Genomic DNA, 18,296 nt, shown 5'->3' with positions numbered 1-18,296 from the left:
TCAAACGTTAAATGATATTGAACAGCACACACACCCAGCATTACAACACATGCCCAGAAGCAACAGCCGATCAAGACAGCGCGCGTCCATGTGCACCTGTCCGAACACCTGTCCGCACACCTGTGTGTGTCAGTGCGCTGGTGTTCATAAGGTTTCTCCATGTAAATGTCTAGTAGTGTGTGTGGGGAGCCACAGCCCCGCCCCCCTAGGACATGAAGCTGACATGGAGGAGACCCGGGCCCCAGACACCCAGAAAAGGGCAGAGGATAGTTCCGGCGGGGGGTCATCCGGCAGCCACATCGCAGGAGTCCCAGGGGACCGTGGCGGTGAGCCCGCAGGCTCCGCCGACAGCCGGCCACACCAGGGCAGACCGGAGCCCGGGTCCAGAGATCCAAGGGCCCCCCCACCCCCCAGCCAGGGCCCGACAGAGCCGGGAGGGCCAGGCCCCGCCAGGCAACCGCCGAGAGTGAGCCAGCACACAACAGAGCATCCAACCCCGGACATTGAGAACCACCAACGCATCGGCAGCCGGAGGCCCCATCCACCGGCAGGGAGTGTGGCGGGGGGGAATAGAGCCTGAGATGTTATTCCAGGTGGAGTCTAAGACCCAACCTGACACATGCGTATAGACAAACAGGCGCACACATACACAAGCATGCTTGTGTACGTTTTACAAATTCAAAGCACCAGTTCACAGGGTCGCCAACTTTGATCAACTGACTGGCGTGAGATTTTCAATTCGGAACAAGGCTGCACACACATGCATACGCATTTATATGTATGTAGCAGTTTTATCACCTTGTAAATTGCCTGTAGGGTTTGCAAACTACCATGCTTCGTCTGTGCATCTACATGAGGATAACGCGACGCATGTGCAAGATTCAGTACCACCAGAAATTGGGGTGGCAGTATGGTCACGTTTTGTCACGGGACATTGTCTTTACATACGGTACAGATAGTATTAAGTATACCTGGCTTATACTGACATGTATTGAGAAAAGTCTACCTTATATGTAACGTGTATTTTATCTTTAATTGTGGCATTCAAAACAATATTTGTTCATTTTGAGTGACTAAGAGAAAAAACTGTTTTGCAAATTTTTATTAGTGTAATCTGAATGTAGTCATATCGCCACTGTGCTGTTTGTAGCAATTTCAGGTATAAAAATACAAATAACTAATATTACTAAATAAATTCACTTAAAATATATTCTTTAATAAACTAAAAGTGGGCCAATTTAGTCCAAGGAGTATACTGTATGAACTTTAAGTATACTTTTTCTTTTGGTAAGGGGAGCCATGTGGCTGACAGGGAGCAGGGGAAAACACAAAGACTGACAACAGGAGGGACGGGATGAGCAGCGACACCTGCTGGTCAAACGGGGAAGGGACACAAAAGGCTGGGACAACAGGAGCTGACCCTGACAGGAAAGTACCAAAAGTACCGTACCTGGTGCAGTGGAAAAGCCCCTGAATAAACTTGCCTTGCTTTGCAATTGGATTAAAAGGCTACAGCCATAAACAGCTCATGTAAATGTGAAAGACCAGAAGGCAGCGGGAGAGAGAAAGAGAAGCTCCCCTAGCAGAAGAAAACGAAACACAATAAAATACACTCCACCTCATACACAGAGAGAAGCGTGTGTGTGAACAGACTCACATTGTAAGAATTCTGCTCTGGTCCTGGGCACTAATACCGGTAGGATGGTGTCTTTTGTAACTAGAAGGAGACAGAGAGAAACGGGGATGTGAGTAAAAGGAATTTACTTGCGAGAGATGGACTTCACTCACGGTGGAGACAGCAGCAACAGGGGGACAATAACAGGCATTTTAACAAACTGCAAATCATGGTAAGTTACACATAATACAGATTTCTGGATTTTATAAAGTAGAACAAACATGAATCATGTGATGTGAGTTTTGCAGCCTGTAGAATTTAGAGCTCATTAGTTTTCATAAATATTTAGTCTTATTGGAAACAGAAACTGACTTTGTCACACCAACATGAGACTGACTGTAATACATACTCTCTCTGCATGGTGTATATTAACAAGATCAGACAGAAAAATATTTTTATTTATCAACCTGTATGATGGATCTCTGCCATTTTCTTTTCGCAAACATTCTCCAGTTGATCTTTCAGTTCAGAAACCACCTTCCTCATATTCTCAAAAGAGCAGCGTGGACTGACGGAGATTCTGGGTCCAAATCCAGCTTCAGGAGTGACAGGAAGACCCTGGCAGCTCTATAGACACACAGTCTGATTAAACAGTTTCCTCAAAACAAATGTGTATGGCAATATAATTAACAAGACCATTACCATCTGACAAATGACAGACTAACTGAAATGCAAATGAGAACATGCATCCATTTGAATGTTCTGGTTTTCTTATTGTCAAAGTAGCTGTTCTGTTACCTGGAGGAAATGGATGTGATCCTCTGTGTGTGAAAGCTGCTCCAGCTCAGAGTGTCTCCTCTTCAGTTCTTCAATCTCCTGCTTCAGTCTCTCCATGTCTGCTTCAGTCTGGCTCACTGCAGCCTTCTCCTGATCTCTGATCAGCTTTGTCACCTCAGAGCGTCTTCTCTCAATGGAGCGGATCATCTCAGTGAAGATCCTCTCGCTGTCCTCCACTGCTGACTGTGCTGATCTCTGTTGGTGACACAGGGAGCAGAGGACAGTAAATTACAATTGGCCCCTTTTGAGACTCCAGGGAGCCTCATTGTACAATAGTGATGTGAGCTGACAGGAGGTATAAAAACAGCACAGGGCTGGGGTTTGGAGCGTCACGATGCTGGATGCCTCAGGTACTGAAACCCAGCCAGCACTGATTGGAAATGATCCCTCATTAAGCTCATACACTGTCAGCTGCAGGGATTTGGCAGAGACTGGTGGCTGTATGGGGCAGGTTGGTTGTCACCATTAGGTCTCAGTTTAATAGGTGACTTTCTTGGTGTTTATTTGCATTATGCTGGGTTGAGAAAAGTTGCATTTTTCTCAAATGGGCCTTTTATGGTACTTTTCTAAATAAATAAGCTACTACTGCTGCAACACTTGGTTAAACTCTGTTATCTAGCAACTTTGTCCCATTAAATCTCTGACCCAGAATAACCCACAGCAGCATTACTTTGACTAATACCCATAAGTCTATAAATCTGCAATCTGTTGAATCTGAGAGAAGATTCAAGATGATTACAGACCAGCTGTTATCTTCTCCTCAGGTTCATACTCACTGTGAATGAGCCCACAGCCTCTCTCAGCTCCTGCAGCTCCTTCTCTCTCATCTGAATTCTCTGCTGAAATTCCCTCTGAATTTCACCCATTTGTTTCTACAGATAGGAAACAAGATGACAAAACAAGTTTGTTTCATTAGCTGAGATCATATTCATTAATCATCCTGTCCAGGGTGGACCCCAGCCTTGGGCCCTATGCTGCCTGGGAAAGGATCCATGCGCTCTCTGTGACCCTGACCTGGATTACTGTTTAGGAGATGGATGGATGGATGGATGGATACTATTAAATGATTTATTGACTGTAGGTAGGATAAACTGGACATAGACCCTTTGGTCCTGTTTCCACCTGGTATTAACATGCTTCCTGGGTGATCCAATCACAAGTGGGCAGCGCTAATTACAGGTGTGAAGGGACCCAGGACACATTGAAGATGCATTGAGATCCGATCACTCAAACCACATTGGGAGGTGGTCTGGGCCACATTCTTATAGCAATGTGAAGGCGAATGTGTCCTGGGCTGCATTGCATTACCGGCTACTCAACTGACGTCCTATTTGATTTATGTCAGATCGCATGTCAGTTGATAATGGGCCACTGTGTAGTAAACTGCACTGTGAACAACAATAATGCATCTTTTCTCCTGTGACACTAAAAACTCTGAATCTGCTGGGAAGTTGGTTTAATATTGGACTGTTGTTACCCATTCATATGGGTCATAGTGTGCATCACTGATGTTCCACGCAAATTCAGAAAAGATAATGTGTAAGATGTGATTTATTAAAGATGTTTCAGAATTTGCACAGATCATATGTTTAATGAGCATGTTGGGGCGCTGCCTGGTGCAGGCAGGGAAACAAGGTGACGATCCACTTAAAAGCTCCAAGACAAAGGGATTTAAGGAAACTGAACAAAACTGGAAAGACATAAAATAAAGGAACAACAAGGGGTCAAAACTCACCAGGGAAAAAGTAGCTAAGAAAACGACACGTAGACTAACAGAGGGAATGGGGCAGCTAGTGATGTTAAGCTTGACACCGAAGCTCCGATGTATGTGACAAAAAAACTATTCACTACATTCTGAAGCACAGCTTGGAGGTTTCCTCCATTCTCCCCTAAACATGTGACCATAGTCATCCGAAGCTTTGTTTTGCACTCAACCATGTGACTGCTTTGGAAACCTCATTACCGGTTTCAAATGTCGGCACACACACACTGCAGCACAAGTTTTAATCATAATAATGATTTAATGATAATTTATCAATAATTAAATCATTTAGAAATACAATGAACACAATAATGATTATTATTATTAAGGTTCAGTTTAATTGTATGAATACATAATATCAGATATGGGTGAGGGTATTACCCAATAATCTGTATAATTTTCCCAGTATAGAGACCAAGAAGCAAATGATTGATGAGGCTTTGGTCAAAATGATTGTGAAGGATTCACAACTATTCACCATAGTGGATGATGCTGGATTTAGGGAGTTTGTGGGAATCCTGAATCCAAGCTACATTCTCCCATCCAGGCAAACATGAAAGGGTCTGGTGGCAGAAATATTTAAGATAGAAAAAGAGAAAGCAAAGGAAGAGGTGAAAAAGGCCAAAGCAGTAAGTCTAACATCTGACATGTGGACATCCATACATATGGAAGCTTATTTAGTCAGACACACAACCTGCCTTGTACAGGCACTGAATTTGGTCGTGAAGAAGGCCATTGATCAGACACAAGGACCTGACCATATCAGATCCAAGGCAAGACAGCAGATGGGCAGACCCACTCTCAGAATGATTCAAGAAGTGGAAACCAGCTGGAATAGCAGCTATTCAATGCTGCAGTGATCACATGATCAAGGAGAGCCAGTTGGTGCTGCATTGGTCACTCTGAAGACAGAGCTCACAACCCTGACCTCAGAGGAATATCACATAATTTATGATTGTCTGGGTGTTTTATGACATTTCAATGAGGCAACTGTTCCACTTTCTGAAGAGAAGAGAGTATCAGGATCCAAGGTAATTCCTCTCATCCACATGCTTAGACATGCTGTGAATCTGAAACTGTCCCAGACACAGAATGTCAAGGCCCAGCAGTTGTGCAAGAACCTCTTGAAGTTGCTCACTGAGAGGTTGTCAGTCTATGAGACCATGAGCATAATGACACTGGCCACACTGCTGGATCCAAGGTATAAAACCTCAGGTGTCTGTAACCAATCTAATGCTCAGGCTGCTGCGAAACGCCTTACAGCAGAGTGTGCATCCAGCATAAGATTACAGGAAGCCCAGCAGAACCCATCCACACCAACATGCATCCAGGCACCAGAACCAGGGCCTGCAGGAACCTCATCTGGTACTGCAATACACACTGGTACTGTTCCAACCTTTCACATTTTAATGATAATGTTCAATTAAACTGAATTGGGATAAATAATTATTATTGCACAGTACAAAATGCATAGTGTATATAATGATTCATGCTTTATCATTTTAGTTTGAGGTCTGTGGGATCTTCTGGACAGTGATGTGGGGGAGAGCAAACGGGTCAAGAGTCCTTCAGCACATGCTACTGTGGAGGTTCAGCAGTACCTCAGTGACCCAAATATACTGCTTTCTGAAGACCCTTTGCAGTTCTGGGACATGCAGAAGGCTGTGTATCCACACTTACAGTATATGAACTTGCAATACAGTTTCTCTGCACTCCAGCGACCTCTGTTCCGTGTGAGCAGGTATTCTCTAAAGCAGTGAATAATTGTGAATAAAAAACATAACCAACTTAGTCCCCACGCTGTTCAACAAATACTGCTCCTCAACAAAAATCTGTAGTCCAATACCCCCTCTTGAGTTACACATGCACCCCTTCCCAGTTAATTCAAAGGTTACCCAATCCACAAGACATTGCACAGCCCAACTTAACCAGTACATTAATGTTCATAAAGTACTACAGACCACTTGAATGTTTGCCTATTTGTATACACTCACCTAAAGGATTATTAGGAACACCATACTAATATGGTGTTTGACCCCCTTTCGCCTTCAGAACTGCCATAATTCTACGTGGCATTGATTCAACAAGGTGCTGAAAGCATTCTTTAGAAATGTTGGCCCATATTGATAGGATAGCATCTTGCAGTTGATGGAGATTTGTGGGATGCACATCCAGGGCATGAAGCTCTCGTTCCACCACATCCCAAAGATGCTCTATTGGGTTGAGATCTGGTGACTGTGGGGGCCATTTTAGTACAGTGAACTCATTGTCATGTTCAAGAAACCAATTTGAAATGATTCGAGCTTTGTGACATGGTGCATTATCCTGCTGGAAGTAGCCATCAGAGGATGGGTACATGGTGGTCATAAAGGGATGGACATGGTCAGAAACAATGCTCAGGTAGGCCGTGGCATTTAAACGATGCCCAATTGGCACTAAGGGGCCTAAAGTGTGCCAAGAAAACATCCCCCACACCATTACACCACCACCAGCAGCCTGCACAGTGGTAACAAGGCATGATGGATCCATGTTCTCATTCTGTTTACGCCAAATTCTGACTCTACCATTTGAATGTCTCAACAGAAATCGAGACTCATCAGACCAGGCAACATTTTTCCAGTCTTCAACTGTCCAATTTTGGTGAGCTCGTGCAAATTGTAGCCTCTTTTTCCTATTTGTAGTGGAGATGAGTGGTACCCGGTGGGGTCTTCTGCTGTTGTAGCCCATCCGCCTCAAGGTTGTGCGTGTTGTGGCTTCACAAATGCTTTGCTGCATACCTCGGTTGTAACGAGTAGTTATTTCAGTCAAAGTTGCTCTTCTATCAGCTTGAATCAGTCGGCCCATTCTCCTCTGACCTCTAGCATCAACAAGGCATTTTCGCCCACAGGACTGCCGCATACTGGATGTTTTTCCCTTTGCACACCTTTCTTTGTAAACCCTAGAAATAGTTGTGTGTGAAAATCCCAGTAACTTAGCAGATTGTGAAATACTCAGACCGGCCCGTCTGGCACCAACAACCATGCCACGCTCAAAATTGCTTAAATCACCTTTCTTTCCCATTCTGACATTCAGTTTGGAGTTCAGGAGATTGTCTTGACCAGGACCACACCCCTAAATGCATTGAAGCAACTGCCATGTGATTGGTTGATTAGATAATTGCATTAATGAGAAATTGAACAGGTGTTCCTAATAATCCTTTAGGTGAGTGTATATCCTGATGCACTACACTGAGTCAAAATTAACTGCTATTTACTTATTTGACCACCTAGTGTCACTAATGTACACCATTTAGAAAAGCTTTGAGTACAGAATAAGTTTTTGACACACTTGCCTCCCAAAGCTTTGTTTTGCCATCACTAGAGGAAACTAAGGGAAGATAACCAGGAAAAACAACCAGGTAGAAAAACAGGCTGTGACTACAGAAAATGACCTAACATTCCACCACCAACGCAAACAATGAATCAGCAACAAACAGCAGGACAAGCACTTAAATAAAACAGACAACCAAACTAACGAAGAGGCAGATGTGACACATAAGACAATTAACCAATAACAACGGCGCAGGGCAAACAGGCAACAGGTGCAGTAACTTATACTAATGAACACAAGACTAGGAAAACTCCAACAAACACTGAAGGTACAGTAAGAAACACTAATCACACACTAGGAATTCAACACTTAGAAAATACAGAAACATGTGGAACATAATAAAACAAGACACAAGCTTCACAAGGAGAACACAGAACTAATAAACACTAGGAAGAATAGAAAACCAATAATTAAATGAAAGAGGTGAGGTTGGTTTCTGACCAGCCTCAAACCCATGACCAGCTGGTCCCAGCCTCAGTGCTACACACTCAACCCACTGAGCCAAATGCAACCATGCGGGGAAAAAGGAAGAACACACTAGGGCCAAAGACAATGAGACGACAAAGGGGATGGACAGCGATGGCTGCTGGCCACACGGGGAAGAGACACAAGGACAGCGATGGCTGTTGGCCACACGGGGAAGAGACACAAGGACAGCGATGGCTGCTGGCCACACGGGGAAGAGACATAAGGACAGCAATGGCTGCTGGCCACACGGGGAAGAGACACAAGGACAGCGATGGCTGCTGGCCACACGGGGAAGAGACACAAGGACAGCGCACTGTGACGAAGCTTCATTATTTATGTCAAAGCTGCTCCACACTTTATTAATATTAGTGAAATGTGCCAGTAAAAATTACATGAAGGTAAAATTAAAGCATGTAGGTAAGAATGTGTGTTCAGTAGCCTAGAAAATGGATGTGTGAATAGAAACATATAATAACAGTGTAATTGTTTATATAGTTTTATATTGGGCTGTCTGGGGCTTCCTGGTCAGAAACACACGAAACTCCTTTTCCACACAGAGGTTCGTTGGCTGTAACATGAAAAAGTTCTGACCCATTTTTTCGAGCTATTTTAAGCTATTCATGCATCAGACTAATGAACCCTGTGACAGAATGTATGACTTTCAATGGCTTGCGAAGTTGTCATATCTAAAAACTGTGTTGATATAGTTATATATTTATTTAAGTAATCACATTTACATGACATGAAATAATATTTTATAATAATGATTTTCTAATAAAAATCGCATCATTATTATGAAATACAATTTAAAAATTATACAAAGAAGACAAGTGTTATTATGAACTATAATACCTTTTATGCAATTATTTAAAAATAAAAGGACACATTATTGAAATATTTATTTTTTAATTTACCTTTAGATATATTTATTTATTTTATTTGAGTATCATGACGTTCCATACAAACATCTTAGGCATTTTTGTTACCCTAAAATGTGCTAATAGCTTCTGATTCCTTCTTGTCCATCTTTTAATGTTTGGCAGATTCTGCATATGGAAGTTATTTACGTGCTTATTTTAATTACTGCGGAAAGTGAGATCCAATTACAAACGGTCAGTCGAGATGCGTGTGGAGATGCTTGTTAATACCAGGTGTGAACAGAGCCTTTGACTCACCACTGTTGTACTGAGCTCATAGTTTTGTGTTTGTGGGTTTCCTGTCAGCTTAAACAGGGCTGGTCATTCTCATCGGACCTCTCTAATTAACAAGGTGTTTCAATAATAACAATAATTGATACCTTCACTGATCCCTGTGGGGAAATTCTCTTAACACCCCCCCTTGCTCTCTGTAGGTGAGAGTAAGCTGGCTGCAAAGGGCAGCCACCCATAGCAGCACCCAGGGAGCTGGGGGTTAAGGGCCTTGCTCAGGGACCCCCAGATGTACCAAGGCCAGGCTTGAACTGGCAATCTTCTGATCATAGGCAGAGAGGCTTAGCCCACTCAGCCACAGGCTGCCCCAGAACTATCACACTCTGGCTGTTTCATGTTTACTGCACCATTCTCAGGAAACTCTACACACTGGAGTGTGTGAAATTAGGACGGTGGCTGTTTCTGAGATGATGGAGCCGCTACTCTTATGCTGAGCTCCATTTACCTCGGAGGCTGGAACTCTGAGCTGGGAATGACGTCACAGACGAGTTAAACGTGTTCCAGTGCAGCAAGTCGGAAAGCCATTTAGCAAAACCAGGGACTGGTTTAAAAAAGCAAAATTTCTTGCTTAGTCAGATAACTCGTTGGATTTAATGTGTCCCAGTTTAAATGGCCCTTTTCTTCATTCACTTATATTTAGCCCAGACTACCTTAAATACGCCTGGCTAAGCAAGACATCCTGTTTTCTGAAACAGGCCCCAGTTTTAGCCCAGTTAATTGTTAGCCACTGTATGTGTGATCACACCATATTTAAACCCTCTTAGCTCACACATCTCAGCCATTCAGATGCTCAGCCAAACAGTAAGTGAACCTCTTGACCCTGTTTGCTTGCTGTATATATTCAGCTGCAGCCACATGATTCGATGTTTGAAGGAATTTCAGTGCAAATTCAATCAGAACTTTTTAAACTTGCACTTTTAGTTAGTTTTTCTTTCATCTTACCAAACCACACTTGTTTTGTGTGTTTTTTTTTAGCAATTACACTAACATGTGTTAAGACACAATCTATTTATTTAAAATTAACTTTATATTTATATAAGAGTACTTCTGGCCTGACCTGTATCTCTGTCCTTCCTGCAGCAGCTGAGACTGTATCATGGCCTCTGTGTTCATCCAACATACAGAGACAACAGATACACTGCTGGTCGGTACGGCAGTAGACCTCCAGGGGTTTGTCATGCTGAGAACAGACCTTGTCCTGCAGACGTCCAGTGGCATCAGTCAGCTTGTGCTTCTGAAAAGCTGGAGACTCATAGTGAGGCTGGAGGTGAGTTTCACAGTAAGAGGCCAGACACACCAGGCAGGACTTAACAGCTTTGCGTTTTCTCCCAGTACAGAAATCACACTCCACATCTCCAGGTCCAGCATAATGGTCAGCAGGAGTAGCTGCTTGTAGTCCAGTCTTCTTCAGTTTCTCCACCACTTCAACCAACATGGTGTTTCTGCCCAGAACAGGTCTGGGTGTGAAGGTCTGTCTGCACTGGGGGCAGCTGTAAACTCCAGCATGATCCTCCTGATCCCAGCAGCTCTTAATGCAGCTCATACAGTAACTGTGTCCACAGTTGATAGTCACTGGATCCTTCAGTAGATCCAGACAAATTGGGCAACTGAACTGGTTCGGATCCAGTGCGGAACTGGCTTCTGCCATTTTATCACGAACACTGATAGGATTCAGTTTCGTTTTCTCTCACAGTCGTCTGTGTGTGAGAGTGGGAGGAGCTTCCTGCTTCTCAGGTTGCAGTAGGTGTGGTTTTGGACTGAGGCCAGACTGAGAAGAGCAGACTGGACAAACACTGGAGTTGGAGTTTAAAACTAAAATAGTACATCATGCAAACTATACACACAACAGACATTTATTTAGCTTTTATGAGAATATCTGACATTATTTTTCCGTAAACAAGCTATATCCTACTCTTTGATTTTGTACAGTAGATAGAAATTAGGTAGAAAGGCATAAGAGAGCAGATCTACTGAGAATGAATTTCTGTGTCTGTTTGGGATCATGTAGTTTCAGGTGAAACATGCAGGTTTGTGCAATTATAGACAGACTGTGTCAGGATTAGACAGAACAAGCTTTGACAAGTACTGTCAATCCACAGATTTGTTTTTTTTTACATTATTCTACATATAATATTTATGAAAATAAAGGATGCGGCACGTACAGTATAGGTCATATTTTTTTTCATTTTATTTCTGTGTGTGTGCTGGGAGTGTATTTGTGTTAGGAAGGAGAGTCAGGTGACCAGGTTCAGAGTGAATAAAATTTTTCCATAATCTAAAGTTATCCTATAGATATTCATTGAATACTATTAAGTTAAAGTCTCACACTTAAGTTAATGGACCCACTTCAGCCATCCTCAGGAACAGAAAGATAGAAAATATCAAAAAAGTATCCAACAAATTCCAATAACCGCTTATCCAGTACAGGAGAAGTATTTTCTGCGATGAGTGAGCAAGCTGTTTGAGGGCATGACAGAATTTTTTATGGGAAAAGGTGTGTTTTGTCTTAATACTGTTTATGAATTGTTGGTGGTGAAAAAAAGAGTTTGAAGTGCTTAATTTTCATTTTATTAACACATATTTCACTTCCTGACACTCGACCCGTTTAAAGATGGATATCATGGTCATTTTTTTTTTAGTTATTACAAATAAACTGTGGCACAAAAATTGCGCAACTTTCTACATGTATTATTTGAAAGGTTTTGCAGAGTTTAAGAAGTTTGATAGATTTGTTTCTTTTATTGAACGTCATTTTTCTCTGTTATTAAAAACTTGGACGTATGCGTCCAAACCACTAGAGGGCGAATTCTGAAGGGATGCAGATGTAACAGCTGCCAGGGCTGGCTCTCCTGGGCCAGATTCTGTAGATGTGGTGTCAGGGGCGGCCAACTGCTGGGAGCCTTGGGGGAGCTGATTGCTAACTGCAAGGAGCCAGTGAGGAGACTGGCGGCTCACTGGGGAGAGCCTGCTAGGAGCCTGGAGCAGGAACAGGGTGGTACATTCTCAGTCACACGCTGGGGCTGTAGCCATGACATGGACAGGCTCAGAGTCAGGTTCAGGTGTGGGTCCAGGCCATGCCTTAAGTCTGCAGTTCTGGTGACGGAAGCTGACAGAGAGCTTCGGGGAAGTAAACAAAGAGAGGTCACATTTTGCTTCAACACGGTTTTATTGGAAGTCTGTACACAACACAGATGCATTTCGGCATGTTGCCTTCCTTAGTGTGCTACTGACTATGTACAGTTCCCATTTAAATAGACACTTCCCTGCGAAACAACCAATCGTAACACAACAGGTGTGATGAACATCACCATGGCATTACCGGGTCACGCCCCAAAAACATGGTGTAACAGTAGATGATGTGAAAGGCATAACAAAGCAATGGTAATAGGTAAAACAAATAAAATATCATAAAAAACAGGTTAAAGAGAAGCCGTCATTTATGCCATTTGGTACCAATGTATTTAAAGCAAATATACACCAGGCTTCCCTTCTAAGAAGGTGCTTTTCTCGATCGCCCCTCTAGGGGCCTGGTTCACTGTCTCCAGACCCATAAACCGTAGGGAGTTACAGTCATGAGCTGCTGTATTAAAATGTCGGGCCACTGGAGACGATTCATTCCTATTGCCAAAAGAACATTTGTGCTGACATATCCTGGTTATTATGTGACGTTTAGTCTTTCCGACATAAAATAATCCACACAGGCATGACAGTAAATATACAACAAATGTGGATAAATAATTTGTTCCTATGGGGATGTATACTTCTGTAACAAATAGTTCAAGTGATTGTTATCAATGAACTTATCATGTCGTACTTTCTTTAATTTTGATTTTATCCCCTCACTAAATTTAAAGTGGGATCCAAAGGCAGGTGCTTATATGGACAAATGTCCAAGCCTTTGTATTTCATCAAGGTAAGAATAACTATAGAGCCCCCCCCCCCCCCCCCTTATCGGCAGGCTTAATGACAATGTCGTTAGTCGACATTAACTCACGCAATGCTATATTTTCCAAAGACGAAAGATTACATCTTACTTTATGATGTGTTCTATTAAAACAGACAGAAGGGTCTTGTTCAACCAGCTGACAAAGTGTTTCCACAGAGTGATTTGGATCAGGAGAGAGAAATATAGTTTTAGGTCTAAAAGGAACTTTTTGAGCAATAGAAGAGCTTGAGATATACTCAAATAATGATATATTTTTAGCCACTGACTCCGGTGACTGTGCTGTTCTCGTCCTCTTGGATTTAACAGCTGCATTTGACACAGTGGATCATGATATTCTGCTTTCTCATTTGGAGCAGTGTGTGGGCATCAGGGGTATAGCATTGGAGTGGTTCCGATCCTACCTGGCGCACCGAACCGTGTGTGTGTCACTTGATGATTCTGTGTCCTCCATTGCTCCTCTACTACATGGGGTGCCACAGGGCTCAATTCTTGGCCCCATTCTGTTTTCTATATATCTGCTCCCACTTGGCTCCATTCTTAGGAAGCATGGCATTTCGTTCCACTTTTAAGCGGATGATAGTCAGATATATGTTCCTCTAAAAAAGAAAGATAACTACTCTGTGACACCTTTACTAAGGTGTTTTGAGGAAATAAAGTCCTGGTTAACCCTCAATTTTTTGAAACTCAATGAAAAAAAGACAGAGGTGATGGTTTTCGGAGGATCTTCTCAGAACCCTCTTGTGGATCTGGGTCCTTTATCTAAATATGTAAAACCAGTCATCTCAAATTTAGGTGTCAAAGTGGATATCGATCTTAGATTTGATAGTCAGATTAGAGATGTTGTAAAATCAAGCTACTTTCATTTGAGAAATCTGGCTAAAATAAAATCTATTCTCCCTAGGGATCTTTCTGAGACAGTAATTCACGCCTTTGTCACCAATCGAATTGATTATTGCAATGCACTCTATGTAGGGGTTAATGGTTCCTATATTGCTCAACTTCAGCGGGTACAAAATGCTGCAGCACGTTTGTTAACAGGCACGGGGAAGTTTGAGCACATTTCCCCAGTATTGGCCTCACTTCCCTGGCTGCCTATATATTTGAGGATTCATTTTTAAATTCTCTTGTTTACTTTTAAAGCATTAAATGGTCTGGCCCCGACCTACCTGTCTGAGCTACTTCATCCGTATTCGCCCTCCCGCTCTCTCAGGTCAGCTGATCAGCTGCTCCTGTGTCTGCCGAAAACTAAGCGTAAGCTTAGAGGGGATCGGGCTTTTGCAGAGAGATGGAGAATGCCGCTTTTGTCAAAATGACAGGTTGGGTCAAAGGTCACAAAGGTCAAATAAATCAAAAAGTGACAGGCGGTGGGTGCAAGCCGGGTGACGTCATGAGGTAGTGGGAGGGGGGGCTTTTTTTTTTGGCTGTGAGCCAGTTGAGCGTTGGGATAGGGGTTTATTTGTATATAGTTTATTTATTTATTATAATTTAATTATTTATTATTATTTAATTATTTATTATAATGTAATTATTATTTTATATTGAGTAGAGTGCTTATGAGTGTGTTGTTTTGTCTGCATCCACCGGGTGCCGAGCAGGGGGGACTGAGCAGGGGGGGTTAAGGTCCCAAACACTGGGTCTGAGTGGGGGTGGGTTACCTGATGGAGTGTGAGCGTACGCTGTACCACCGTGGTAAGGTCCGTGGCTTTGGAGAATCTGTGGAAAAGGGCTCTGAGAGAGCGATGCTGTGTCTGTTGCGGTACCGTGGTAAGGTCCCGTGGCTTTGGATAATCCGCAAAGGACTCGGAGAGAGCGATGCCGGAGAGCTGAGAGTTGTGCTGCGCGAGACTGAAAGAAATCCTGTGAGAATGACCAAGTTGGAGCTAAGAATGAGAGGAGGGTCTGGGTCTGACGTCCAGTAAAAAACGCTTAGCAGTAGTTTGACCGTCTGTGTGTGTGTGTGTGTGTGTGTGTGAAAGCCGACACCCCCCTGCAGCAGTAGCAGTTTGGCCTTGTGTTTTTCCTCATGCAACCTATGTACATCCCGATAGGTCAAATCCCGGTCAAACTGTAATTTCGGCCACACATCAAGTTTGACACTTTGTATTTCAGTAAATTTTGTTAAAAGTTTTGTCTTTTCCCCCCGACTCCCCGCCACACATCAAGTTTGACATTTTGTATTCCAGTAAATTTTGTCTTTTCCCCCCGACTCCCCCCATACCGTCTGCGCAGTTAAAACGTACATCGAAATAGACAACAGATAAAACTTGACAGGACGTATATTTCTCCTTAAAGAATCCTAAAAAGTAAGCAACCGTAGATATTTTTATTACCTTGAGAAGGGTCCCCCTCCTTTGGTAAAGAGACACAAGTACCCCACACCCCGTATCATCAAGGCATTGCCCTACTGGAAAGAGAAAACTACATGGGACCTGCATAGAGTAAGTATATTATTTCTTTTATGCGTGTTTTATGATAAACACCATACAATAAAATAACTTAAAATAATTATTTTATTTTTAGAGATTCAGCTATTTTGGGTTTGTTTTTTTCTCTACGGGAGACGCTGCGGTTAGAAAACTCCATATAGTGAGTATATTATTTCTTTTATACATATGATAAACGCTATACATTAAAAATAACTTATTCTAATAATAGGTATTCTCTGTTTTCTATGTACAAGAGAGATGGCGCGGACCGGTCAAGAGAAAATCTACGCAAGACCTGAATCAGCAGGTATGGACGGAGCAACACCCCCCTCCTATACCTGAAGCGCTATTAAATGAAATAGACAACATCAACAACGCTAATAATGATGAAAATGATGCGGTTTACTTTGCTCAACACAACTCGCCACCCGCAGCGTCTGGTGAAGCGACGGCCCAAGAGCCCTGTTTGCTACCATCCTTAGAGACATTATTAATAACCTTCCTGTGCTGTTAGGGTCGGCACCGACCCATTTTTAAGTTTAACATGCATAAAAGCACCACATATATTTGTGCATACTCTTAAAACGAAAGGCTCCATATTGAACCTTTTAGATTGGTACATATATGACACTCCTTGGACATTCTCAATTAAAAGAAATGGCACCTTTTTGAAGGCAATGGTTATATTTCCTCTGGTTAGAACCCCTATAGTTCTATATAGCACACCCAAGAACCTTTTTTTTCGAAATATATACTGCATCAAAGTTTTTTGACTTTGTCAGGAATCTCTATTTAAACTAAATAAATGATAACAAAATCAAGGTAAGGCATCCCCACACATGTAAGGTAAGATAAGACCAGTTCAGTTTATTTATATAATTCTCTAGAGGTTTATTTTATCATTATTTTTTATTGAAAACGAGAGGAATGCTGTCAAAAGAAAGGTCCACAAAGCCACACCAAAAATATTAAAACCAGTCTTTTCATGGATAAGGAAGCCTAACAAGGTAACCAAGAAGTAAGAAACAAATTGGATGATAAATAATTGTTTTGAGGGTATCTTATGGCTGATGTACTGTAAGACACGTGCTGCTTGACACCGACCCGTCTAACATAAGAGACAGGAACAGAAAGCTAACATAGGCCGAAGGTTAAGCGTGTTAAATGAAAGGCAGCGGGATAATTCCCCATAATGCCGCACTATAACAAAATCAAACGCGACGTGAAAATGTTTAATAGACCTCAATAAAAATGTCAGGGACGTCTACGACAAACGCAGATTGTTGCCTAGTGGGGAAACTGCCTTTTGGATACCGAACTGTAAAAACTAGCAGCATCGCAAAAAGGGTGTTGTAAGTCTTTAAAAATATTTCATCGAATGAATTTGTTAGTGTAACATGAAAGTTTTTTCAAAGTAAGATGTACAGATGTTTTAAAATGTAACATGTGAAAGTTTTTTCAAAGTAAGATGTACAGATATTTTAGAATGTAATATGAAAGTTTTTCAAAGATGTACAGATGTTTTAAAATGTAATATGAAAGTTTTTCAAAGTAAGATGTACAGATGTTTTAAAATGTAACATGAAAGTTTTTCAAAGTAAGATGTACAGATGTTTTAAAAAATGTAACATGAAAGTTTTTCAAAGTAAGATGTACAGATGCTTTAAAAATGTTCGGGTGTTTTATTTTCTAGACGCGTTGTACAAAAACGGTTTGTTATGTGTACGCAGCGCAAGCATGTTTGTACAAAGTTTTATGCATTCATTTTGCGAATCAGTTTTGAAATCTAATATGAACGTGGCTTTTATTTTACAAAAACAAAGTTGCAAAAAATTTGTAGGCTCTTTATCAAAGCAGATTTTGTTAATATAACATGAAGTTTTTTTTTATTATTTTCAAAGTTGCACAAGGGTTTTAAAATGTAACATGTATACGTGTGTTTTATTTTTCAAACTTGTACAAAAACGTGTGTGTACATTTATCAAATGAGTTTTAAAATGCAACATGTACAGGTATTTTATTATTCAAAATAAAAGTTGTACATACATTTTGTTATATGTATGCAGCACGGTCATGTTTTTAAAATGTGCTAATATTTGCGGGATGGTGGGAATAAAGCGTATTTAAAAGGGGTACCTCTCGTGGAATCTACCAATCTTTAGCAGCTTTTGAACCCTGAGCCACACGGGGACTGGGGTTTTTAACCGTGAGACTCGACACCTAGCTACGCATTAGATCCTTACTTCAGCAATGGTCCCCATGTACCCAGTGTAGGGTCAGGTCCATCGCAAGAGAAAGAACCGCCGTGAAAGAACGATCCACCAGCATTTTGTGTATCAACGAATCTGTAATCATTCTTTCCATTCATTATATGCTGAGTTTTCCAAAATTGTTTTTTAGCTGAAGCATCAAAAGCTGTAACTTCGAGTGCACCTGGTTTAATAGCATTTTATTTATAACAGTAGGAGCTTGTAAACTGCATTTAGCGGTCGCATGAAAACACATTAAAAACTTTAAAGAATAAAGCTTTAGTTATTTTTAATAAAGACGGCTTTCTAGTAAATGGTTTTCCTACAAGGTGACCCCGCGGCCTATACTTAAGACATCCGGGCGCCTGATTTGAGATGTTTACTGAGGACGGTATGTTAAGTTAACAGTGGTGACT

General features: G+C 41.8%; 2 protein-coding genes and 1 long non-coding RNA gene across 3 annotated transcripts in view; 1 reads left to right on the top strand and 2 right to left on the bottom strand.

Annotated features, from left to right (window-relative positions):
* The window catches only part of LOC140588915 (tripartite motif-containing protein 16-like), a 39,235-nt gene extending 28,328 nt beyond the window's left edge, over positions 1-10,907 (bottom strand). The window contains exons 1-4 of the mRNA XM_072711572.1: positions 10,317-10,907; positions 3,229-3,324; positions 2,414-2,647; positions 2,083-2,242 (exon numbers count right to left, since the gene is read on the bottom strand). Of these exons, the coding sequence (XP_072567673.1) occupies positions 2,083-2,242; positions 2,414-2,647; positions 3,229-3,324; positions 10,317-10,907 (1,081 nt within the window). The remainder of the gene's footprint in view (positions 1-2,082; positions 2,243-2,413; positions 2,648-3,228; positions 3,325-10,316) is intronic.
* LOC111847224 (tripartite motif-containing protein 16-like) overlaps positions 1-18,296 on the bottom strand; it is a 370,043-nt gene that overhangs the window by 267,325 nt on the left and 84,422 nt on the right. The gene's annotated exons all lie outside the window — the stretch shown is intronic.
* On the top strand, positions 14,639-17,686 carry LOC140588932 (uncharacterized). Its single transcript, XR_011990159.1, has 2 exons — positions 14,639-15,791; positions 15,886-17,686. It is a non-coding gene; the product is annotated as an uncharacterized lncRNA (long non-coding RNA).

The sequence above is a fragment of the Paramormyrops kingsleyae genome, chromosome 4, assembly GCF_048594095.1.
Source record: "Paramormyrops kingsleyae isolate MSU_618 chromosome 4, PKINGS_0.4, whole genome shotgun sequence".
NCBI classification, from domain to species: Eukaryota; Metazoa; Chordata; class Actinopteri; order Osteoglossiformes; family Mormyridae; genus Paramormyrops; species Paramormyrops kingsleyae.
Note: the sequence above shows the minus strand (reverse complement) of the source record. Positions and strands in the feature narration are given on the sequence as shown.